Here is a 27089-nt window from a genome sequence, read left to right as displayed (position 1 = left end):
GTATGAAAAAATAAATATGCCCTATGTTCACAGCAGCTTTCTTCTCTATTTAAATTGACCTCCGGTTGATCCAGTTTGCACAGTCTTTGTGTGTCTGCACCACACATGATCCTCGCTTTCCTCGATATCAGAAGCACACAAGGTTTGGTCATCACACTTCACAAATATTTGTGATACCAATAAAGATACAATAGTAGAAGTGTAATAAGCTGCAGTTAAATGCTAAAGTGCTGCCATACAACCATGCCCTGCACTTTCATTAAGAATTCAAGATTCAATATGCACATGCAGGTAAATTAAGTGTTATAATAGTATGAAATTAAGCTAATATATAGACAAACAAATGTTGAAAAAATAACTCAAAGCATTTTTCCTTCCATAGTGATTCATTTAATTCCTATCCGTTAATGCAGCCTTTTTCTTTTTTTCCCTTTTTTTTTTTTACCAGTCATTATAATATATGTGATATGTCCTAACATGCACATTTAATCATTTCACTGTGTAGTTGGTCAGATTTTTTTTTTAAAGCAACTGCGCCACCTAGAGTTAAGATATTGAATACGATCGAGCTGTCTTTTTTCCTTCACCATAAACTGTCTTGAAAGATGCAACACAAAGAGGTTGTTAATGGAATTAAAATAATAATCCAACCAAAAATCAGTTTCTTCAGTTAAACCATACGAGATATCATATAGGGTATATAGTAGCATACATTAAAAAGAATACACCATATAATCCATGCACGACATACGAGGGAATAAATGTTGTTTTTATTATTCATAAAGTCTTAAAAAATAAGTTATAACGTAGGTAAAATAGAGATTTATATGCGTTGTTGTCTGTATGACAATAAACAAAGAACAATTATAATGAAAGAATTGAAAAATAAATAAATAAACTCGGGAAAACAGACACACACGAAGAGTTTATGGTGACATCTATATGTAGTTTTAAATTTAGCAACTCCACATCTGATCATAAGTGTTTTCTAACTATGAGCTCCTAAGAATTCATGTCCCCGTCAAATATCTGAGTCAAGTGAGACAGCATAAATGTTAGACGGGACCAACAGTAGGGGTGCGCTAAGGCTGCTCCATGTTGTATTGTAATTATTATGTAAGTTACGTTGGATTAAAAACAGAGCCCAAGTTTTGAATATTGTATTATTCAGTACCAAATTCAAAGAAGCTGTCATCAGTCAAAGAAACATTTAAATTTGCGTTCACATTACTGGTTGCGCTCCTGTTGCTCCAGGAAGTGGGCCATTCTTCGAGCGTTCAGCTGAGTGGGGATGCCGCCCAGTCAGGAACATCTCCGTCACAGTCGCTTCTCGCTCCTCTCAGGCTTGGAAACAGGTGCTTCGACGAAGATGTCTGAGTTTAGTGCGCGTAGATGATGCTCAGTGGATACCCTGCAGCGGCTCCTCGTACACATACTGCTCTGACGGAAATATTCTGTATTTGGTGAGTCGAAGAAGTACCTGATGTTTAGCTAGCTGTGTGTTTACTGTTAGCCTGCTGGCGTTTAATCAATATTAACCTTATTTTTATATTTGTCATATACTAACATACGTTTACGGATTTTCTTTATTGTTTTGTAATGCTGTATATTTTTGAGACGCTGTTGGGTACAACTGACAATTGTCTGTTTTGTTTAAAGCGGTGGTGCCAGTCAGGTGACTCAAGCACAAGCCTGTAGAATCTTTGCAAGTCTATTGTCATGAATTTTAAAAAGTAAATACTTTTGTAATCATATGGAATAGTAGGTGTCATCTTTTTACTTCCGACTTAAATCCTGCTATAATCTTCTTTTTAAATAGTGTTTTGATCATCAACAGTGTTGTACACACAACAAAATTGTGTGGTGGCAGTACAGAATAAAATAATAAAACAATATTACTAACACAATCATCTATAGAAAAACGGAAGAAAGCACAACCAGTGAACGCATTTACTAATGAAGGTATAAGAATGTGAGACTATATTTTTTATTTTCTTTTTATAATCAATTTGACATTTTTTTATATTGACATATGGTCATAGATTAAACTGTTTTGGATTATTATTGTGTGTACAGTGACTAATTAATATAGCAATAGAAAAATGAATTGAGCAATTTCTGTAAACAATATTTATAGTCGCAAAACATGACATCAAAGTACAAAACCTAGTCATATGATTGATGAAATTATTAATACAGTGGACATGAAATATTTGTTAGTTTGACAACATAAAATGAAAACTATGTTCACAGTCAACATGTTGCTGCTTGTAGTGTAATCGTAAACATGTGAATCCAGAGCACAAGTTTAATCGTATCCATATGAGCACAATATCCATGTATTGCACAAACTTGGAAGCTCTTTACAGTTTTACACATCACTGGGAAAACCTACTGTAACCTTAAAATTGAAACTTTGCTGACACATTCACCGAGGAAGTGAATTTACTTGTTTACTTCCTCTTTTCGGTCAAACATCTTGATGAAGCTGTTTTTGGTTTTTACAGTGTTGATGATCATTCATCTGGTTCCCAACAGAGAAGCAGAAGTAGGAGTTCTTATTTCATCTAAAAAAATATACAACAAGTTCCGTTCTTGCATATGTAGTGGTGTTTGATGTTTTTTGTGTAATTTTAATGTATGTTGTTGTGAATACTTCAGGGTTAGACTCTGACCACGAACATTGTCAGAGGTGGAACGTGCACTACAGTATTTCTGAAGTTAAGAATCCTGGAATACATCAAGCATGTATGTATTCATCTAAAAATGTAAGCTTAGTTTTGTAGTGTGGAACATGTTTGTGCCTGACCGCCATAAGGCCTTGATGGGCATTCTTCAACACCACAATTTCATTCACGTGTATTCATGATATTTATTGCTGACCTCGGTTCAACAGATATTAAGCAACATTCTTCTTATTTAATTAGGCTGTATTTTCTCTACTGTGATATAACACCTTCTCTGTATTTGTGCAGCAAACATTTACTTTTGTTGTGTGTTTGTCTAATCCTGTTGATTTACTTTTTGTACCATGAGATGTCTTCATGAGCAATTGTCAACAATTCTAAATGTAAAATGTAAGGACATGGCTACATATTCGTCAGTAGAACTTTGTTGCAAGTCATTTCCTGCTTTCAACTGTGAGGAAGTGTGTGTGTTTTATATTTTTATTTGTTTATCTTACTTTACCGTCATGTGATCAGACTGCTAAGTGTGTGGATGATTGCACCATCCCTTGAGCTCATCCACAGGAAGTCCAGATGTCTCATCTAATCCTGCCAATTTCTTCTCTCGGCCATCTTTGTGTATTGCTTTTCATGTACACACACATACACACTACTACCATAAGATATTTTTTACTTGCAGAATTGGTAGTTTTTGTTTTGTCTTAGATCTGGTTTAAATAGACTTAAAACCTTTATATTTTCAGACCCCTTTGCAGATGCAAATATTCATGAAAATTGTGGATTTCCTTTAAATTTTTTGCCAGTCCAGGTGCAGAAGGAGTAATGTGATCTGACGTGATTCTATTTTTAAATGCATGCTGATTCTTTCATTGGGGGACTCACCTCAAATTTTGATGATACATTTCGGGTTTTGTTAGTGATGGATTAATGAGGCCTCATTCAACAACATCAGCATTTTAAAAAGCCACTAGATAGTATTTACTGGTATGAACTAATTTAATAAAACCTGGCATCATTTTATCATGATTCTGCTTCAGCTGCTTCACGAGGCCTCTAAATATGTGCTAATATAGTACTAGATAATATAGAGTATTGGTACACATAGTCCTCTTTGTATTGATAACATCTAGCAGTAGTGGGTTACTGTGAAAGGTGCTTGCGTGGATACAAAGCCACATGGCCTTTTTAGCTTTATTGCAAAACAAAGTCTTAAACTGAATAGAATGATAGTGTATTCTGAGCCCCATGTTGTGTGAAGATAAATCTAATTTACTAATCTATTTAGTTTTTCTTTAACAGAATACAATTTTCTACTCATAAAAGAGCTCAATTATATTTCATGCCCAACTGGTTTTTCTTTGTGGACGGGCACGCTAGGTGTTTGTCAGGACTCGGACGCCTCAATACGATAAACAGCAACCAGCTATGAATAGAGATGTTTGTTTTCACTGCCCCGTGGTCTGTCGATGTCAATATACACAGCTAATGGGTTAATTCCATTACACTCCTCCATGCCTCTGAGATATCCAAGAGGGTTCCCTCCTCTTCTCATCTTCATTCTCTATTGTATAGACATTCTACACAGCATGCGGCGATCAGATTGACCAAACATGGATCCAGAAGAGCTAGAGCTGCAGAGTGACTACCGCTATCGTAACTATGCGTCAGTCATTGAGAAGGCGCTGAGAAACTTTGAGTCCTCCAGTGAGTGGGCCGATCTAATATCCTCTCTGGGTAAACTCAACAAGGTACGATCACTTCACTGTTTGTTTCACTGTTGAAATGATCACAATTGTTCTTTATATATGATATTCTTCTTTTAAAGCATGTATTTTAACTGTGTATTGAGGTGTTGTATGTTTAAGTGCATTGTGACCCTGGTCTTTGCTTTACAAATAATAATAATTACTTACTTACTTCCTATACCTCCTTTATGGTTCAAGACCTCCACTTGATGGTTCAGGTTCAATTCTTTTTCAACACTTTTTGTCTGTTCACCTGGAGATAGACAGATGTCACTTGTATTTATTTTGTTTGTTTCTTTAAGTGCACATGAGTCTTGCCCTGAATATTTGCTCAGTCTTGACAGGAATACCAAACAGAAAACTTATGTTTTAGATGTACAGAATTGTTTTGATAAAAGCTCAAATAAAAAGATAAAATTCTCTAATTTAATTTAAGAAAAATATGGTAATAAGAATTGGTAATATTAACTGAGTATAAACACACTGAGCCTGCAGCCATTTCAGTTTGTATATTTCCATTGAGCTGTGTTTGGTGAGATAACCGTCTTTCGAGAAGATGCAAATATGTCTACTCAGGACCTCTTTAAAGAGGTCACAATACTGGTTGCGTTATTGTGGAGCAAGTGGAGTGAACAAAATTATATTAAAGGTAACAACACCTGTCACATGCTGAGTCTCAATGGTTTCTTCCTGCTGTTATGATGCTATAAAAGTCCATAAAAATGGCTGTATGAGGATCAAGAGAAGCAAACATTTTGATTATTTTAGACAAAAATAAGAAAATAAATTAAATAAATTATATATATCATAATTGTTTTTTTTTAACATGATTTAAGATTTGGGGTCTAATACAATAAAAATACGGACCAGAACATCACAGTTCAAGAACTCATTCCATCCTTCTATTGTCCGCATAATGAATATTGTTTAGTAAAATTGAATGTATTTACCGTAGTTTTCTTTTATTTTTTTAGTCATTCATTTTATTTTGCCAATACAAAAAAAAAAACAGTGTTTTGTTTTACAATACTGGCAATAAAAGTTTTCTGATTCTGATTAAATGATATTCTTTGGCTCTTCATCAGGCTCTGCAGAGTAACCTTCGTTACTCGCTGCTGCCCAAGAGGCTGATCATAGGCAAGCGCCTGGCACAGTGTCTACACCCTGCCCTGCCCAGCGGGGTGCACCTGAAAGCCCTTGAGACCTACGAGGTTATCTTTAAAATTATTGGCACAAAATGGCTAGCAAAGGATCTGTTCATTTACAGGTAATGGACTAAGCACTCAAGTCATAAGGAGTGTGTTTTAACATTGTTCTAAATTTCAGCTCCGGGTTGTTCCCTCTGTTGGGACATGCTGCAATGGCAGTGAAGCCAATCCTCCTCACACTTTACGAGCGCTACTATCTGCCGCTGCACAGAGCTCTGCTGCCCAGTCTCCAAGCATTCATTACTGGACTTTTGCCCGGACTTGAGGAGGGACTGGATGTCTATGATCGGTAAAAGGTACCTTCCACCGCTATATAGGATGATTAAAGTCAACCGTCTGTCTGTGCAGGACTGACATCTTACTGATGAAGCTCTCGCTGCTGGTGGGTCAGGATGTCTTCTACGCCGCTCTGTGGGGAAGTATTTTGATCACTCCTATGGTGAGACTGCCAGCCACCGTCTTCATAGTGACACACTTCGACCGTGGAGTCCCTTTGCAAGAGCAGACTCAGATGCTAGGCCACGATAATTATCTGGTGGTGAGTCAGTTTCTCTGGTCAGTCTTTGGGCAAATGAGTATCAATATTTTGATATTTGGTTTGTCTTTCTTTAGGTGAAGTCTATCTGTCTTTCCCTGCAAGACTCGCATGTTCTAGTTCAGAGGAACACCCTTGAAATCCTGCACTACTTTTTCCCTTTGGCTGAGTGTCTGGTTAGTTCACAGACTTCACTAAGCTTGTCCAAAATGTGATATTTAGATCTTACAGGATTGTCGTTAATGTACGAGAATTGATCTGTCTGTAGTTGTAGTTGGTTTGCTGAAGTCTAGAAATAAGACTGATAAATTAGGCAGCTATCAACATTAAAAAAAGAAGATAAATTATTTAAAACCTTTGTTAAAGAAGATACAATTTCAGTGTTATATTATTCTTAGTAAATAAACAACGTCACCAAACTAGAAACAATGATAGCTTCCCACTTGTTACTGACTAAATTAAACTTTCAAACAGTTGCTATTCAGTGCTCTTTCCTTATGCTCGTCCATGGTGGGAGACCAGCATTTTAACTAAAATAGTAAATTTAAAAAGAAAAAAATTTAAGAATATTTCAATGAAAATGTTTAATTAAAAACAGGATGCTAATGTTTATTATGCCTCTATTTTAAATAAATCATATGAATGTTCTAAAGAACGGTGGACAAACCCTGTAAACGTGGTGTTAAAATAATTTATTTAAAAAATATATTTTCAATTTAGCCTTATTGACCAAACTTGTGATAAATAGAAGAAATTGATTTTGTACTCTTTTACCTTAACCTTCAGAAATTAAATAAATTGAAGAATAAATTGTCTGTAGATGTGAGTTTTAACGTGGTGACTTTTGATGGATTGGAAACCAGTCCGAAGGGTCCCCTTGCCTCTTGACTATAATATATGTACTGTATATGTATTCATGAAGTAAATTTTGAGACAAAAATGTATGAATTCCTCTCAGTTGACCGGCGCTGCTAAAACATAGAACACAATCTTAAAAAGAAGATTGCGGTGTAAACATTTAATAATTGATTGTATTTGTCCCCATTCTGGTTCAGGACCCGAAAAATGCCAACCTTTCTCTGAGCACCCAAGACGTAACGTCAGTTGTGTCTGCTGCTGTGCAGACACTTCTACGCAGAGACATGTCCCTGAACAGACGTCTTTATGCCTGGCTTCTAGGTGCTGAAGTACAAATGTTATTCACTACTTTACAGAACTGGTTTTCCCGGTTCACCATCTAAATGTTTGTTCTCTGACTTATCCTCTCTTCAGGCTCAAACACCAAAGGGGAAATGGTGGCTCCGCATCCTACCCTGTCCACAACCAACGAGGACCACGCCACCTACTATTTCAACACCTACTCCCGAGATTTTATTGTCCAGGTGCACTTCCAACACAACAAACTTATGTTGTCTGATAGTTTCTCATGACCATGAGGTGTCTGATCCTAACAGTGAACACACAGAAACAAATTATTACTAATATTGTCTTTCCCTCTATTGACCAAACATGTTTAAACTCTTCATTAATGACATGTGGCTTCTCTTATCGACTTCCCATAGAGGTTAAACATACTTATAGTCCAAATGACAGCTGCTAGCATATCTATTATTAAAAAAACAACTCAGGATTTATTGTGGTGTTTGGGATGCATTTGAAAATGGAATGAAATGAAATACAATTAAAGAAAGTGAAAGGAAGGAAATATAATATGCAGCATGGATTGATTTCTACCAGTTTCATAATCCAGTACGCCTCTTAAACAAGTTTATGTTTCTGTTTGCTTTTTTTAACATTTGTAGCTTCCACACTAAATAACCAAAGTCAAAACGTACAACTAGTGTTTGTGTTCAATCAACATTTGACGTTGCATGTTTGTTTGTCTTCTGTCTCTCATTCGACTGCAGGCAATGATTCAAATACTAGAACAAAACCATTCAGAGGGCAGCCTGGAGAACGTCGGTGGATACTTGCGACCCTTTCGGATCATCATCAGTATGCTGGACAAACCTGAGATTGGTAGGATGGAGATATTGCACTAATCACCTCAAGGAATTCCACATCCTTCAAATGTTTCCAAATTTGCATTACATAGTAAATGTTTAAGTGTAAGATACATTACTTAGACTCATTGAAACATTTCACGAGAGACTTGATTAGTTTATATAACAAGATGCAGGTTAGTTCTGTCAAACGCTGTTCTATTAAGTTGTTGATGTCTGACAGGTCCGGCAGTTTTGGGTAACATCCTGCTAGAGGTCGTGAGAGCTTTTCACCGCTACTGCCTAGCAATGCTGGATGGAGAACATATTTCCAGCTCAGTTCTCTCGGGCACTCAGCTGACGAGGTGAGAGCAAAATCCTGGATGTTTCAGGTTTGAATTTTTGAAAAATTATGTCCTTCTTGTTGATATTTCCAGCAAGATTAAGGAGAACAAGAATGCATCAGAAATTATCAAGACCATGAACATGCTGGTGAGCTCCATGAACAGTGAATACCTGTGGGAGTACATGACCCGACGCTTCTGCAACGCCTTCAGGTTAGACTTGCATCTCTTCTTTATAAAAAAAAACTGCTAACACTGCTTTTGGAAATTGAAAATGCAAATAACAACCAAAACAATATTTTTGTCTTTAGTGCCAGAGACGACCCTCCATCAGCACCGCAACAGGATCGCTGTCATCTTCCTCCGACAGTGGCTGAGATCTCCAATCTAATGATGTTCCTGCTGGATGTTCTTCCTCTGGTAAATAATGCTCTCCAAACTCATGTCGCAGTTGAAAGCGGCTACATTTAGAAACATGCACCATTTAACCCTTTATCGACAATTCACCAGCAAACACTATTTGACATGAGCATTAATACTACTGTGACTCCTCAAAGGTTTATCCTAAAATTCAACATCTTGTTAAAAAATAAGAAACAAGACTTGGCGCTCGTATAACTGTCACTATGGTAGTTCCCTGCACTTTTTCTAATAACTGTCCATACACAGAGCAAATTCACCTGCAGTCCTGTCACACGTTATGGTTTCTTAAACAGTCAGTGTGATTGGAAAAATTCAAACTGTTCCTGGAAACGAGGTAAGGGGCTTATAATAATGTTTCACACTTTAAAGGCAGTAAAAATCTGCTGAACACACTTGTGGTAACAGGTTCATCAAGAAAGAGTAAGACACAAAGAGTGTTCTAAAGGTTTTTTTCTAGATGTTTGAGTCACACTTAAAACTATCATAAAGAAACAATAGTTAGGTTTCATTTTAAAAATTGTTCCAAGTCCCACAGCAGCAGTTGGACACTGACTTAATAAACAAATCTAGAATAAAAGTCCAGGTGTGAAACTTTCGTATTGTACATATGTTGTGTTATGTAAGAAGTTCCAATTCATTAACCCACTTTATTGTTCAGTCTGCTTACACGTACCTTTGGAAAAGGATGCTGACAGAAATTATTTTAAGCAAAATATACCTATGTTACCTGTATAGAGTTGTAATAGAAAATGATTTAAAGTGTATTTGCTTACACACAAAATGAATCACTGGTAAACATAATTAATCTGAAAACCTCCAAGAATAAATCTGCATTTATTTAACCCTTGACCTCTTAGTTACATTGTTGTTCCAGACTCCTTAGTATAGAGAAAGGCACAATGAGAGCAAAGAAACATGATATTACTTTTAATAGCGCCTTTACAAAATTCTTAATATTATACAAGTTATTATTTTGAACATACCATAGCCATACCAGGCCTAAGGAGATGAACGCCCTATATCAAGGTGTGCATCATCATTAGGCAGCATCTTCTGCTCAGACACAATGGGCCAAACAAGAGATTAACCTGACTGTCAAAAATTAGAAATGCTACAGGACACATAACTTGAAACAATTCAAGTCAAGATTGGGGTCATGCATTTTTTTGATGAGTTAAGGTGACTCTTGACAGACCAGATGGCCCCTGACTAGATCAGTAACAGGCACACAGGTCCCCTTGGACCTTTCCGTGTTCAAAATGGACACAAAATCAACTTCCAAACCTATACTTTCAGTGGTACAGTAAATCGTCTGCATCTCCTAAGAACACCATTGTTTTTATGTAAGACAACGTTCCATCACATGCTACAAAATTCTCCATTGCATGGTGGGCCAGTAAAGGCCTTAAAAAAGAGAATATGACATGACCTCCTTCCTCACTTGACTTCTACCCTGTCGAGAACCTTGCTTTGGCCCCCTCTTAAGTGATAGATTTACAGTGAAGGAAATTGGAACAGTGTCTGTTAAGTTGCAACCTCAGCATTCCAAACAATTAAATCGGATCATTTCAAGAAGCAGACAGATGACGTTTAGTCACATTTTGGATGAACAAGAGAACTTTAGTTGTTCAATAACTCAATAAACATTAACACATTTGTAAACCCAGTGCAAAAAAAAATAGAAACCAGTTTTCCAGCAGTTTGAATAGAGTGGAACATGTCTCACTCATCCACCCTCGCCTGTCATAGGAGCTGCACGCCGACATTCAGTCTCAGTTTCTCCCTGAAATGTTGGGGATCCTGCTGCGCACGTTGTGCAGCCACATGGCCTCAGTCAGCCTGGACGACATCACTCAAGGTCTCCGTGCCTGCTTCAAAGTCTTGAGCAAAATCCAGATGCCTGTTGCCTACATGGATGTGGAACCTGAGGCAAACACTGTTGTAGAGCTAAGTAAGCAAGAGGAGGACGAAGACGCTCAGGTGCGAGATTAAAGGATTTGAGATTTTTATCAATATTTTTTAATCAATAATTGAGTCTGGATATTGTATTCAAAAGGAAAGTACCACGGTTGAAGATGCTCAGCATGAGGACCCACAGCAGAGCAGTGATCCAGGAGAAGAGGCTGAACCCTCAACTGGAGTGACCATGACGTCTGAAGACAGCGGATTGGGGATCAGTGCTTCCCCGTCAGAGCAACATCTCCCTCCAACCATGGCGGTGGAGGCCAACGGGAGTAAAGGTGACGGAGCTTGGAGAAGAGGTGGAAGCGTGGACACCATGACACAGTGTCTGCAGGACATCCTGGCGTTCATAACAACCAGGTGCTGAAGCTTCATACATAGATAGTGCTTTTAAAATAACATGTATTTTTCGTGTTATAGATACCTGCTGGTTCAAGTAGAGGATGCCACAGAGCCTGCAGCTGAGCTGCAGCCCACAGCTGTAGCGGATAGGAAGCAGGACGATGGATCTGTAAGACAGATTGACTGGTGTGTGGGTTACATGCCCCGAGGTAAAGCAGAGATTTCCGAGTCCTGTCGCCAAGCGTTCACCGCCGTCTGCCACTTGCTGCTGGAGGTGACCACCTTCCCCATTTATCTCAGTGAAGAGGAGGGACTGGCTCTCTACAATGATATGTTCACTGACATGGGTGGGTCCGAGTGTTGTCTATTAGTTTCAAGTTGTAGTCCAGTTTTATTTTTTTTTCCAGCTGCGTTATATATATAAATTTTATGTCCTATCATACCAACAATTTTATATTGAATTTAAAAATGTTTTTTCATGTAGTTCATCTTTGTCATTTGTCATGGACCATTCAGCAAAGCCATTCCTATGATATTGAAGGCATTAAGCAGCAGGTGTTTAAATGGATTAAAAGTTTATCTGTGGGTTTTTTCCTGTTATTTTTGTGGCTGCATTTTGCCCCATCTGTGTCAGCCAACTACTTAATGAGTTATTATCACTGGCACTATGTGAGTATTATCTCGTCTGTGTGTGCAGCTCTGGAAATTAGACACAAGATAAACAAATAAGACAAACCAAAAATTGAGACTATAGCATAGCTTTTGTTTTCATACAAACAAAAAAGTGTATTTTTTTTTTTTCATTTTCAGTATTGCATAAAATATTGAAAATGTAGTTGTCTTTAAATGACCAACATCCGCATTTTCCTCTCTTGGTTTGTTAATGGTGGTGACAACAGTATTTCGTAATCATTTCCATCGTTAAAAGCAAACTGGTTTCGTTCATGATTTAATTGATGGGAACCCTTTGATTTCTAGACAAAATGGATGGCCTTCCTGTGTGGCTGAGAGCTCTGATGATTCTGTGCTGCATGTCGAGGGACTACAACATCCAGCACACCGCTATCTCCTCCCTGCTGGAAGTCATCAACCACTCTCAGTCGTTGGTTCTGGTCATTCAGGATAAGCACAGGCGGTACCAGACCTCTGACTCCAACCCTCTGAGTGGACGTCTGCAGATGATAACCATACCACCAATTTATCCTGCGCTTCTCTCTGCGTTGGAGGAGAGGACCAACTTCTATCAGGTCAGGATTGAAACCTCAATATATCCGTGGCTGTATAAAGTGATGCTGACAGAGAAGTTTCTCTCAGAGTGTGTCCAAGGTGCTTTGGAACCAGCTGGACATGGAGCGAAAAGAGCAGCACACCACCTGTGTGGAACTCTTCTACCGGCTTCACTGTTTAGCTCCTTCACCGTCCATCTGTGAGGACATCATTTGCCAGGGGCTGCTTCACAAGGACAAGGTGAGCATGTTGAAACACTTGAGGAAGACTTCCCCTCCTGCTTGTTTTCTCTAAAGGTCGTGTGATTAAGCAAAGAGCTGTTTGTCTCCCTTAGGCCATCAGACTGGAAGCTCTGCATCGATTCACACTCCTGTGGCACCTGACCCGTGAGGCCCACACCAACAGAAGCATGTCCCACGGTCGCTCTTTTGACCGGTACGTATATACAAACACCAAAAGCCTTTTGAAGGAGAGAGACCTTTTAAATTCGAGCCATTTAAATCGCCAGAATAGGACGAATTCAAAATACACCAACTTGGATGCTTTTCTTGTGTGTTCAGCTCAGTGAGTGGGTCTTGTGCAAACTATCAGCTTATTAGTTTAACTAAAGTTAACTAAATGTTTACCCTAAAACCCGACCTCAGCTGATTAACACTATGTCATCTCATTTTTTTATTATACATCTGAATTTTATTTTTGAAGTGGGCAGCTTACTTCTCCACTTGGAATGGGAATTTGGAGAAAAATGTGGGACTATATGGAAATGTATCATTGCCATTTAAGCATTAAATAATTTAATTAAATAAGAAATATATTGAACTTGTTTTTATTGAATAATTGAATTTGATCATTTGTATATTAAAAGGTTGAAGGTGTTCTTTTTTTATTATCATTAAAGTTTCAATATGTTTAAAATGAATAAAACGTTTTTTACACTTGAAATAAATATAAATAATTTTTTTTATTTTTAATTCGTAGCCTTTAAAAATTAAATAAATTGTTGGTATTTTACTATAAGAAAAATAAAACCTTAAATATAGTATATATACTGTATATATAGTATATTTTGGAATTAGAATATAAAACTCTAGAATCTAAAATGGATTAATTAAAAAATATTTAGATATTTAAAAAAATGGTCAACCTTCATTCAACAAATTCATTCATTGACAAGCGCTTTATCCCGAGGTCGGGGTTGCAGAGAGACTGGAGCCTATCCCAGAGTCATAGGGGGAGAGGCAGGGGACACCCTGGACAGGACGCCAGTCTGTCGCAGGGCACACACAAAGACAGACAACCATTCACACACACATTCTTACCTTGCAACCCGACAAACCAAATGACTGGGAAAAATGAAAAAAAATGTGATTGTTATTTTTTAGGGACATTTATTACTCTACAAAAGTGTACTTTGACTTTGATTAAACTGTTTTTACTGTGTCTCTGTCAGGTCTCTGTGTGTGGTGGTGGACAGCCTGAGCTGCATTGATGGCTCCATTAGTGCAGCAGCTCAGTGCTGGCTCGTCCGTGCTCTGTCACTCAACGACGTCATTCGAATCCTGGAGCCCATTCTGCTGTTTTTGCTTCACCCCTCTACCCAGCGCAGCTCCATTCAGAGCATTAAACAAAACCTTACTGCTGGTGAGTTCCTCTAACAAATCTTTGTGCTAAATATAATAACCTTTTTTAGCAGACAACTCCATTTTCTTAAAACCAAGTTTCAGTGCAAAAAGCTTAAAAATAAAATATGTCCTGCAGAAACATAGTCAAGTATTCTGATGATGATGATTATGAAGAAGAATCCTTAAAACATTTTCTCTGTTGAAGGAAATCTCAAGTGTCTGAATAACAGGGGAAGAAATGCAACAAAAGTCTTGGATACTTCAAGCGATGCCCTGCCGGACTTCATCACCTTTAACCTTCTGAACATTGTGGATCGGGAGTCCTTGTGGATCGAGCTGGAAAGTGAACCAGACTCTGCCATGATACCGGACGCCATGTTGGTGTCCAGGAGTGAGAGCGAGGTGACGGAGGAGGATGTGGAGGTGGAGGAGACAGAAGAGGAAGAGAAAAGCGAGCACACCGAGTCAGCTGATGTTAGCGCTGCACAGTTGTCCACTGAGAACTCAACTTCAGGTTCAGGGGCCTACAGCAGCATCGAAGAGGGAGCGCTGGTCAATGGTCTGAGGAGGGTGGAGTCCGAGCGCACACAAGCCTCAGACTCCCTGTCAAGCGAGGATGAGGAGGATCTTGAGCTGGAGGCCATGGCCAGATCCCGCCTGCTCAAACAGGAGCGTGAGAAGAAGGAGGCCATCGACTCACTCTTCCGTCACGTGCTGCTCTATCCCGTCTCGGGCGGATGGCGCCACCTGCTTCAGGGCCTGGCTCTGTTGGACAGCCTGTTGAGGAGCAGTGCTCAGTGTCCACTGATAGATTCTCTCTGCTCCACGTCTCTGGACACCAGCTCCGCCGCACATCTCAACCTGGTCTCTAACCTCCTGCAGCGCCATCAGCAGGCTCAGGACGGAAAGGGCTTCTATGGCGGTCTGCTGTCGCCTTCTTTAAGCCCTTCTGTGCCTCCGTCTCTCCTCATTGAACTCCTGGTGTCCATGTGCCTCCGCTTAATTTGCTCCTATTACCCTTCCTACCTGCCCCTCACTCCACTGGATCTGCAGGGGAACCGAGAGGTGCAGGTGAAGAGCGTGGAGGTCCTAACCCGCATGATCACCCGTTTGGATGATATGGTGCAGAGACAGAAGGAGGGAAGTGGACCCGCACTAGAGGTTGTACGCAAGCTTCTCACAGAATGTAAAGTGCAGCAATATGCACTCCTCACGCTATCGGCGTCCATGTTTGTCAGCCAGAAGGGTGTCGAGAAGGGTCCACTGGGCGTGGAGATGCTGGACGAGGACGGAGGCTTCTCTGAGGAGAGTCTTGTCAATGTAGGCGCCGGGGTGGGACAAGAACAGTACACTTTACAAATAGAGCTGCTCAAACTCCTGCAGGGACTGATCGTCCTGGAGCAGCACTTGTTGCCCTGCAGCACCACCGCGCCAGCTTCCTCTTCCGGTCAAGCCGGCGAGAGTCGAGGGTCACCCACAGTCAGCAGCCCCCTGGCACGTGAGTGGCAGACTGCCGTCCTCTTTCAGCAGTCCATCAAGGCAGCCCAGTACGTCCAAAACCAGCCCATCACAGCACAGGGGATGTTCGTCTCAGCTGCGTCCCGAGCTCTGCAGCCACAGTACGGCTATGGCATGCACCCACACTGGGTGTCTCTGCTCTGCAACACTCTGCCCTACCTGGGTCGCTCCCTGGGCATTATCGTGGCTCCACTGATCAATCAGATCTGCAGAAACCTGGACGAGTTGGTCAAGGTCTATGAACACGACGGAGGGAAAACAAACCACAGGTAGATGAAACTCAAACACAGAAGTGTCACTGTCAATAAAACTTCTCAGAAGGAAGTGAGAGTGTTAACAAAGTCTTACTTTTATTCTTTGTAGGCTTTTTTGCCATACATCTGCAGCTAGTTATAAAAAAAAAAACATTACTTTCTGGATTACCAATAATTATCTTAAGCTGCTACAAAGAGATTTGAAAACTGTCATGAAAAATATCAAATGCAAAAGACACTAGTACAATATCATTTTTATTATTATTAAACTTACATTATATTTTTAAAAAAATTATACTAGAAACTACAACCAAATATATTTTCAAAAATGTGTTAAGGAACGAAAAATACTAACACAAAAGTGATAGTTGAAAATAATTTAAAGAAAAACATCCTTAAACAAAAAATTCCAACAGGTTTTAGTTGGAGCTACACTTGTAATGTTTAAATAAAAAAAAGTGAACAATTCATTTTTTTTGGTTAGAAACATTTCTTTTTCTTCAGTCTGATAGTTTTGGCTGCTTTAATAGGCAAATTTCAATAAGCGCTTGATGTGATTCTTACTCAATGTCTTCATATAGTTTCAGGATGAATTTGGCCCGAAGGCCTTTGCTGTGATACATTTGTTCTACAAAGCAATTATGTTGCACATTCACTTTCATCTTTGTGGATTCACCAGTCTGAGTGGAAGGAGGGAGAACATCGCCCCAGATTACCCGCTCACTCTGCTGGAAGGCCTGACCACCATTACTCACTTCTGTCTGCTGGACAACAAAAAGGTCAGTAAACTGGCAGAGGAAAGAGCAAAATTAGTGTTTATTTACACTGCACCTGAATGTTGTTCTCTATAGTCTGTGGTCGCCTGCGATCCTGTGGACGTCCGCAATGCACGCAACGCTGTGATCGAGGCGCTGCCACACATGCTCAGTAGCATGGTGCTGCTGTGGGGCATCGTCAACAAAGATGATTCACAGAAGAGGACGACTGAGACTGGACAGAGCAGACGTCACACCTCTAACTCTGTCTACTTCAAAAGCACCAAGGTAGCCTGAAGAAACCATTCTGACACTAGGCACACAACTTTTTCACCGCGAAAAAAGTCATATACAAGGGCCGGGGATATGAGTGGCTGCAGAGCATGTGAATCTGCGGAATATTATCACTGGCACATTTTAGGGGACTGCCCAAGGCTAGAAGAATTCTGGTAAGAGATGTGTAGATTAAGGAGGAAATATTACAACCACACATTCCAGACAATTTAAAAACATGAATTATTATCAAAGCCCATTTTTCAGAATAAAGATCAACACAGAATTATGATCTTGGCAGCAAAGAAAACTTTTCTTTATACACAGGTTACACATTGAAACATACCAGACTAAATAATTAACTCAATTACTTTCACTGGAGAAAATTACATTCACGCTTTCATGTGTATGAAATAACATAATTAGAGATACTCAATCTTAATTAATAATTATGTATTCAATCAATATGAAAATATTTTTAATTTACTCTTATGCCTTTGTTGACTCCAGCTCAGTGACTCTGTTGCAGATTAATGTTTATTATGGCATTCATATATTTTATTTTGTTATACTGTATTGTGGCAGATAATAAAAAAAATTAAATGTGATTGTTTATTATCAATGAAGTTGAATAAAAATATAAATGTATAAAAAAACAGAATATATAAAACTGGAAAAGCACTGAAAAAAAAGTTTATTATTGATTAATTTATTTTGGCCAAGATCATATTTGATATTTTTCTTTTTTTTTTGTGTGTTTTTTATTTCAATAAAGTGTGTGTAAAATATAATAACATTTTGTAAATTTGTAATAATTAACAATTGACATGCAAATATTCCCTGCGTTTTTTTATTGCAGTTACACTTCTGTTTGATAGAGAAGAAGTCATTACAACCCCACAGCTAAAGGAACAATGAAATCCCACAAGATTACATTGAGGACGTGATGATACAGTTGACTCCAGCATTTTAATGATGATGTTTGGGCCTATTTTGGTTTCAAACAAAGGAAAACAGTCATCTGGTCTGTAGACACTTTACCCTGATTGCTCCTGATGGTAGACTTGGCGCAGGTGTGCAGCCTACTCCCATCAGTATGTGTGAATGGCTGTAAAAAGCACTACCGAATTTCCCCTCGCGGGACAAATAAGGGATTCTAATTCTGTAATACCAGAGTAGGGTATTCATTTGTGCAATACCGCTAATCTATACTTGTTCCTCCAGTATCACAAAATATTGCAATATATCAAATCCTTGCCCCTGTAACCAGATGCGTGACGTATTTCCAGATTCCTTCCTTTACACAGCCCTAGTTTCCTGTAACTGCTCCAACAGTGGCCAGCTCATTAAATCTTATGAAAAGCTATGGATTCTATGAGGTTTTGGTCATTTAAGTTCATTTGTGATCAATGTTTGTGTTGCCTTTGTAGATTCTACGACAGCGTATTCTTGAGTTCTTGGTTCCTCTCAACGGGCATTATGGTGTCCAGCTCATGGCTTCACTGGGAGCTGTGTGGAGCAGCAGGAGGAGTAAAAGAAGACCCAAGAACAAAGTAGGACAGTTGCTTTACCTGTATGAAGAAACAAACTGATCATTGATGGTCTTGCATTGGAAGGTGCTGCCGGTACCCGGCGAGGCCCGCCTCATGATTGTGGATCTAGTGAAGTCACTGAGCAGCTTCCAAACAGACACCATCTTACAGCACATCAAGGAGGTGGTGAAGAAGCCACATCAACTGAAAGGAGATCAGGTACTTGCTGTCTTAAAATCCATCCCTGTGTAATATCATCATTTCTTTCTTAGAAGTCGTCTCTGGTAGATGTTCCCATGCTGCAGTTTAGCTATACCTACATTCAGAGGTAGGAAATGAGCAATTTTTCTTATGATGGTGGTCCCTGTAAGTGCTGTGTTGAACAACTGTGTCAGTAATCTCCTTCTTGCTGGCAGCATCCCGGCTCAAGCTCTGCAGGAAAACATCACTTCTCTCCTCACTCTCCTACGAGAGTCTGTTCAGCTCAACTTGGCTCCACCTGGTCACTTCCTGCTGCTCGGGTAAATCCACTTCTGTCCCAGATTAACTTCAATGTAGAAAAGGTGTCCCTGTCAGTACTACAACTATATATTACTGGCTTTATTTAGATTTAAAAATATTTAAAAATGTTAGAAATGTTCTGTTTTTTTTATATACATTTAATGATTATTTTTGAATCATTGAATTCAATTAATTCTATATTGATTGGTTATTATCATATTTTGTAAAAGAGCAAATAATGTAAAAACCCAACTCTCCTGACTCATTCTCTTGTTTCAAATGTTTAAGTCTTCCTCTCCAAGATATGCAGAGAAGCCGCCATCATGATGATGTTTTGAATTGATTACTTTATAAAGTTCTCCCCCGTCTGAAATCTTGGCGAACAAGAAGTTACGAGAGCAGAGTCCATTAGGACCTGACAGTGGGCTTCACTCCTCCTCTAGCCAGTTGTAATAACCCCCTGCTTTGTTTATACAACGAGTTACTTGGAGTTTGAGATTTCCGGGATTGATGACGGGTGGTGACAGTCCCGATGCTTGACCAATCACAGCAGAGTGAGCTATAAAAACCTAGTGGTCCAGTTTTCAGCTAACACTTTATTTATTTTAATATTACAGTATATTTAAACCACAGGATGAACATGAGATGAGATGAAAGCTTTGTTTGGACAAAACCTAAATTGACACACCAGAGTTATTCTATGTCATCACATAATCATCTGCGTGTCACATGATTTATTGATTGATTGATTATTTAAAATATGGATTTATAAATGTTTCACATTACACAAAAATATATTTTTAATTTTTTTTTAACTATTGGAATAAGAATATCAAACTCTGTTTAAAAAAAAAATAGAAAAACAATCAATTAAAGATATTCGAACTTTTGAATTCAACTATTCAATAAAAACAAATTCGACCTTTGTATATTCTAATTATTCAATTAGATTCTGATTGCACCGATTTACCTCCATTCATTACTGAACAACTAATGTTCTTACTCAAATAAAATCACTTTCACATTCCCCTTATAACTTAATAAATACTTGTTTTACAAATGCCCACTCCTTCTCAGAGAACTCATCACAGCAGCTGTGTCATACATATTTTGAAAACTCTTGTTTTCTGTTTGACTTGTTGAAATATCACAAATATTTCACGTATCTGCTTCCAGATTATGTCTGGAGTTAATAGATTAAATTAAAGATTTGAGGATTTCATAGAAATCATAGGTTAAATCCTGTAGACAATACTGTCAATTTATATTCCATTTGATTTGTTTAGTTGAGTCCAACTGGTTTATTGTGATCTTTTAGCATCCTGAATGACGTCGTCAACAGACTCCCTAACCTGGATAATAAGAAAGACACCAGAGATCTGCAGGTAAAAAGTCCATAGGAGATGTTAAGTGTTCCATGGTTTCATTGACATTGTTGCTCAAAGCGCTATATAAATAAATATTACTTACTTACTTACATGTACTGCAGGAGGTGACTCAGCGCATCCTGGAGGCAGTGGGAGGTATTGCAGGGTCATCACTTGAGCAGACCAGTTGGCTCAGTAGGAGCCTGGAGGTCAAGGTTCAGCCTCAGGTGTGCCCTGAGGCGGATGAACACGAAGATGCAGATGTGGATTTTGACCATTATGGTACTAATTATTTTGTATTTTGTTTTATAATAATAATTAATTGTATTCATTTTTTTCTTTGTAAACACTTAAATCTTAAAATAAAGATACTGATTTAAATGTGTTTAATTATATAGTTTTTTTTTCTATATAACTGTTTGGGGGTTTCCAAGCTTATTTTGTATTTAAATTGAATAATGTACAAAGACAGCCTTTGAATTGCATATTAAAATTAAATATTATAATTATTATTTCCCCATTTTATTCTTATTTTTACAAAAACGTAGTCATGATAAGCAACTTTTTCCTCATCTGTTTCGATCGTCAGAGTCGATGGTTCAGTCCAGCACCATGGTCTCATCCTCAGCTCCCTCCGTCTACAGCGTCCAGGCTCTTGTACTGCTGGCAGAGGTGGGCTTCTAAAAATATCCCCTGCAAACATCATCTTTAATCATACCTCTCATCGTACATCAAGGTCTTGGCCCCTCTGCTGGACATGGTGTACCGCAGCGACGAGAAGGAAAAGGCTGTGCCTCTCATCTCTCGTCTCATGTACTACGTTTTCCCATACCTGAAGAACCACAGGTGAGTGTGAATGCATCTGTGCTGTTGTCCCGGACTGACTGTCCATGCGTCTCCTAGTGCCTACAACATGCCCAGCTTTGAGGCTGGAGCCCAGCTACTGAGCAGTCTCAGTGGGTATGCGTACACAAAAAGGGCCTGGAGGAAAGAAGTCTTTGAGCTCTTCATGGACCCGCTGTTCTTCACCATGGACGTCTCCTGTTTCCCAAGGTGAGTGTAGATGACACATGTCTTTCTATCGTGATGAGTATTCTTCAGCTGTTGAGTCAAGTAACATTTGAGCTTCTCTCCAGTTGGAAGTCCATAATTGACCACCTGCTGACCCATGAGAAGACCACGTTCAAAGATCTCATGGGTAAGTCTAAAGTGTTTGGTGGTAACGGTCCACAATATGTGTGTGTAATCATTACATACTAACATTCTCTAAAACCACTTTTTAAACTCATTATCTCCCTTGTTTCTAAAACTTCATTACATTCATAATAAATTTAAATTTAACATTTAAATTCCGTTTTTGTCCGTTAAGAGTGCGTCTGCGTGCTCTTACAACTCTATAGATCTACTCAATATAATGTCTACTGCTCCAACAGGCATATTACCATTTTTTTATTGCCTGCCTCAGACTTGGACCACTTTTTGGCCAATAGAGGGAGAAAACGCAAGCGGGAAAACGGGCTGGAGTGCTCGTGCGTCTTCGCTGGCAAAGAGCGTGCGCACCTTTACCTGGAGTTTTTCTCTCCAATGTCCGCTAACACGTGGTTGAGCGAACATGTCCTGGACAGCACGATAGATCTGGTTCCAGGTGGAGGTGTGTGTTTTTACAACCTCTGGTGTACAGAATCAGTTACTGTGCTAACGCGCACCAGGATGTGTTATCACAACGACAAACCCTGGTTCACCTAAATTGAGCCAGATTCGACGTGAGAAGGAAGTGTCTCACAGAAGTGAAGAACTGCTACAAGGAGCTGAGGTACTGCTTAGAAGGGAGTTGAAGGAAGCTTAAGTGGTACACTCAAATAAACTCAAGCAGCAGTTCTCGACCAATGACTCGGCAGCAGTGTGGAAAGGGCTCAAGAGCATAACAAACTGCAAGCCTCGAGACCCCCCCAGCTCTGAACAATCTCGCCCTTGCTCAGAGCTTGAATGAACACTACTGCGGGTTTGACCGTCTGCACTCACACCTCCGACACCTCTGTGATCCCCCCGTCCAAGCTGACATCTGTAGTCATTAAATCACCGCCACAACAATTCTTTCTTCCCCTATTTCCCTTCCAGACTCATTAATACAACGCTGTAAATGTCCACACTTCCATAACTGCACTATGTAAATGTTATTGTATTCATCTTTAATATTTTATTCTATGATGTTTGATGTTGATGTTGCACAGTGGACCGAAACATGCCAAATTAGGGGACTCTCCACTAATAATGGCACAAAAGAAGAATTCTGATTATGATTCTAAAGTGTTGATATTGTATTATTAAAGTTTTTGGCATCAATGCTTTCCATATTTAAGAGGTTGAATTTGTTTGTAATAATTGGATTAACACCTTTCAATATATTTGAAGGCAAATTCAACATTTGTCTAGCATCACTAGCATTTGTTCAAAAAATAATTTAAAAAAAGTATTCTGAAAGTAATATAATAAACCTTACAATGCACATTTTAATTAAAAAATGTTACATTTGTATTTTTTTTTTTACAGCAGCTGAGTTTGATTGATATATCAAATGTGAATCATCAGACAATGTTTTGCAGAAATTTGCAAACATTTATTGTGTGGTTGTCATCAAGGATGACTCTTTCAACTAAACCTTGAAATTGTCCTAAAACTAGATTCCCTTGAAAATGTTGTCGTCGGATCACTAAGGCGTGTTGGTCTCCATGTTTGTGCTGCAGGTATGCAGAGCGGCTCCCTCAAGCTGTTTGCCAATCTAGAGCAGAAGCCGATGCTCTTGAAGCGCCAGGCATTTGCGATGTTTAGCGGAGAACTTGACCAGTATCATCTCTACCTGCCACTCATCCAAGGTGGGTCCGAGGACCCTTACACTGATCAATGTAGGGTTTGAGGTGAACATGTGTCTTCCCTGTCCAGAACGTCTCACGGAGGCACTGAGGCTGGCCCCTAGTCCTGGAGTTTCTGCTCAGATGTTCCTGATGTTTCGAGTCATTCTCTTGCGGATCTCGTCGCAGCACCTAACCTCACTGTGGCCAATCATGGTGACCGAGCTGGTGAGATCTTTTGTTCCTTTTACCTTACCTTTCAAAAAGAGAGAACTTGAAGATTACGCTTCCACAGATCCGCATCTTCGGCCGTCTGGAGAAAGCGCTGCGGGTGGACAAAGAAGCCGCCAAGTGAGTTTATGATGCTTCACATGGTTCACTGATGTGACACTCAACTGGTGTTTCTATCTAGGCAGACCAAGGCTGCTCGAGGGGCAGTGGAAAGGAACGGCCCGCTGCACTTTCCGCAGGCAGACCTTCACATGTACCTATCGGCCTGCAAGTTTCTTGACACCTCGCTGGCTTTTCCCCCAGAGAAGATTCCACTGTTTCAAATGTAAGACGTTCTTTCATAGCCTCACGGTCTCCCTTAGCTTGTGGGGTAATAAGACAGATCTACACGAAGTAAGAAGAGCCAGGTGGAGTAATTATGGAGTCAGGCGGAGTAATAAGACGGAGCCGGGTGGAGTAATAACACAGAGCCGGGTGGAGTAATAACACGGAGCCGGGTGGAGTAGTAATACGGAGTCGGGCGGAGTAATAAGACAGAGCCAGGTGGAGTAATAAGACGGAGTCAGACGGAGTAATAAGACGGAGCCGGGTAGAGTAATAAGATGGAGTCAGGCCGATAATAAGACGGAATCAGGCGGAGTGATAAGACGGAGGCTCGCGGATAATAAGTTGAAGGCTCCCGGAGTAATTTGACGGAATCTGGCCTTGCTTACCAAAGTCGTATTAAATGATTTAGGCTGGATTTTTAGGCCCCATGTAGGCATAAAAGAATTTCACTCATGAGCTGATTCTTGCTACAGTGCTCCACAAACGTACAATCGCAATACAAGTGTTGATTTCATTTATGTCCACAAGTTGACTGTTATGAGTTGTTTTTGTTTTCTTTAGAAGTCGTTGATCCTCATGTACGTAGATGCAGCAGGAGAAAATGACATGGTCTTTCTGCGACATACACAGGTACCGCTGGGCATTTGTTCCTGAGGTTGACGTGAACCGCTACAGTGGTCCAGGAAACCCAGTGATGGAGGGCGAGCAGGAGTGCACGCCTCACGTCGTCAGGATACTGGAGGAGATACAGCAGAGATACGGGGTGAGGAGTCAAAATGACTTGCCTGCACATGAGACAAGTCACACTCGCACAATTGAAACAATATTCAAACGGTTACTGCAAGCAGAAAACAAGAGCTTAACGCTATGAATCAGTAAATTCAGGACTGTAGCTTCATTTAGCAGAGTTTACCTGAGTGTGGTTAATCAAGTGTCAATTGAGGTAGAAAATGAATCTTGAAATTGATTAATTTAAGTTAATATCGATACTTAATATACTGCAAAATATATTTTATATAGCTATATATTAAGATATGAGACCGAAAAAAAAAAAAAACTGTTTACAATATACAAATAAATTAACAATAAAGATATTTGCCGTTAGTCTATTGATTATTTATTGCGACTCAGAACAACAATGTTTTTTTAATTTCTTATTTTTAAACTTGTTCGCACGTTCAACTTCTTTTGAACTTTTGATCTGATCTTTTTAGAAATTAAACGGGCTGAGCGAAGAGTCATGCACCGACCGACTGGAGTTCCCTCTACTCAGCCAGAGCTCCATCTCCTCCATCACCCAGCTTTTGCCTTTCCTCCAGACCCTCTGCTGCTCCTTCCAGGGAATCCCCCAAAATGGTTACCCGAGTCACCACCTCCCGGTGGCAGACTACCCGCCTGCCAGCTCGGAGAGAGTCCTGGAGAGGCTGGAGAGCATCACAGAAGAGGAGTTCCTGGACTGCATGGACAACTGAGACTACAGTGAACATTCAATTTGCACAACCAAATATTGCTGTAGCGGGAGGAGAGATGCTTTACTTTGATGTTTAACCATAAATGTATGTTGTGAAGATCCATCGCCTGCTCCTGAAGCACACATCGAATGTTGTAATGTTTTGTTGAAAGAGTTTTACCTCTGGACCTGTTTTTAACACTGTGAAGAAGCTCACGTTCCTAACTGCTCCATGCTCGCTGAATGTCGTCGCTCTGAAAGTGAAACCCAGCCGGCTCTTGGGAAAGATGTGAGCAACTTTTACTCGTCTGTGAATACGTGGAAGGGAAAAAGGGATTTTTTGTGATGTCATAAATAATGTAGAATTAATATGGATGTTGAAAGGATCATGGATAAACAATAAATCGAAATATTGTTCTGCAGCTGACATTCATTCATCCTAACAAACATTAAACACTTTTAAAAAAAGTTTATAGAGTGAAGATGTGTTAGCTTGAAAATAGAATGTGAATTAACAGCGTTGTGAATTAGTGCAGACTAGAGAGAACAATGCAACACTTCTTCAAACAGTTCCCTTTTTATTTAAAAATTGAAAGTGTGCATGTCTTTAAATGAACTCATTTTTAGCCCTTGGTTGTTGCTTCCTCAACTGTTGGTGTATTTTTTAATGATTTTTATTTGGATTTAAGATTTTAAAAGTTAACTTTGAATTAATTAAAAGTAAATTTGTTTTAGTTCATTCCTTTTTAAAAGCTAATTCCAAATTTGAAGAATATAATGATTCTCAAAAGTGCTCAGGATCACAAGCTACCTGCGACACTCGCTTCACAAAATTTGGTCTCATTGAACATTTTTTATACAAGTTATCAGGACGTGAATAATATAGATCATTATTTGGATATTAGGATAAAGGTCCAGACACAAGAACATATCCAGGCTAGATGTATTCACTGCGCAAGAAGAAGCAAGACTTGAAATACTATTATTTTCATTTTCATATTCCATTCTGATTCATTGAAATTGAAATAAGATTTGCAACTTTACACTGCTAGCTGCACACAATATGAACAAGGAAATTAAAGGAAATAACTAGATAGATTTTCGATGTGAGAGCAGAGTTTAAAAAACAAAAAACAAGTGGTTATTAAATTTCCTTTTTAAAAACAAAAACGAAAAACGAAATACAGTGCTATTTTATTATTAGAATCTAAAAGAAATCATCATAATTGAAAATTCGGTCAATATTTAATCTTTTAGATAAACAAAAAATAAAAAATACTGACTCACTGAAACAGAAAAATGGGCCGTTTTTTGTATTACCCTGAACAGATGTTGGGATTTTCAGAATAAGAGAATCCCGATTGAGCCAGTACAGGTCAGGAATTGAGCAGTTAACGGGAGTGACAATGACTTTGGAACCTTGCGCCATATTTTAGAGTGTATGTGTTTTTTGCTTGTGTAAATGCTTAAATGAAAATGTGTGAAAATTAAATGATAAACAAAGTATCAATTAATAAATAAAAATCTAAAGTGGTAATTGCAATTGTGAATTTGGTTACATCTAGACGGGACCTACATAGCATCACTAGCATTTGTTCAACAAACAATTTTTTTTAATGCAGCTGAGTTTGATTGACATATCAAATGTGAATCATTGGACAATGTTTTGCAGAAATTTGCAAACATTTATTGTGTGGTTGCCATTAAGGATGAATCTTTCAACTAAACCTTGAAATTGTCCTAAAACTAGATTCCCTTGAAAATGTTGTCGTCGGAACACTAAGGCGTGTTGGTCTCCATGTTTGTGCTGCAGGTATGCAGAGCAGCTCCCTCAAGCTGTTTGCCAATCTGGAGCAGAAGCCGATGCTCTTGAAGCGCCAGGCATTTGCGATGTTTAGCGGAGAACTTGACCAGTATCATCTCTACCTGCCACTCATCCAGGGTTGGTCCGAGGA

At 39.2% G+C, this 27089-nt stretch overlaps 1 protein-coding gene across 1 annotated transcript; it reads left to right on the top strand.

The window, feature by feature from the left end:
* The first annotated feature begins 1309 nt into the window (after positions 1-1309).
* Positions 1310-25556, top strand: dop1b (DOP1 leucine zipper like protein B). The gene is made up of 38 exons (XM_087804861.1): positions 1310-1463; positions 4260-4435; positions 5518-5699; positions 5759-5929; positions 5989-6178; positions 6253-6351; positions 7231-7354; positions 7448-7557; positions 8083-8194; positions 8402-8522; positions 8595-8714; positions 8813-8921; positions 10674-10904; positions 10981-11246; positions 11307-11575; positions 12207-12475; positions 12543-12695; positions 12790-12890; positions 13906-14096; positions 14283-15864; positions 16529-16628; positions 16701-16892; positions 18308-18430; positions 18494-18628; positions 18682-18737; positions 18826-18930; positions 20229-20295; positions 20400-20559; positions 20867-20949; positions 21014-21123; positions 21181-21330; positions 21414-21475; positions 23022-23150; positions 23218-23354; positions 23422-23477; positions 23539-23682; positions 24315-24447; positions 24899-25556. Exons 2-38 carry the CDS (start codon positions 4298-4300, stop codon positions 25154-25156), a joined length of 6738 nt encoding a protein of 2245 aa, XP_087660987.1. The 5' UTR covers positions 1310-1463; positions 4260-4297; the 3' UTR covers positions 25157-25556.
* The last annotated feature ends 1533 nt before the right edge of the window (positions 25557-27089 follow it).

The sequence above is a fragment of the Callionymus lyra genome, chromosome 12 (genome assembly GCF_982586985.1).
Source record: "Callionymus lyra chromosome 12, fCalLyr1.hap1.1, whole genome shotgun sequence".
In the NCBI taxonomy this organism is placed as follows: domain Eukaryota; kingdom Metazoa; phylum Chordata; class Actinopteri; order Syngnathiformes; family Callionymidae; genus Callionymus; species Callionymus lyra.
This window is presented reverse-complemented; position numbering and strand designations above follow the sequence as displayed.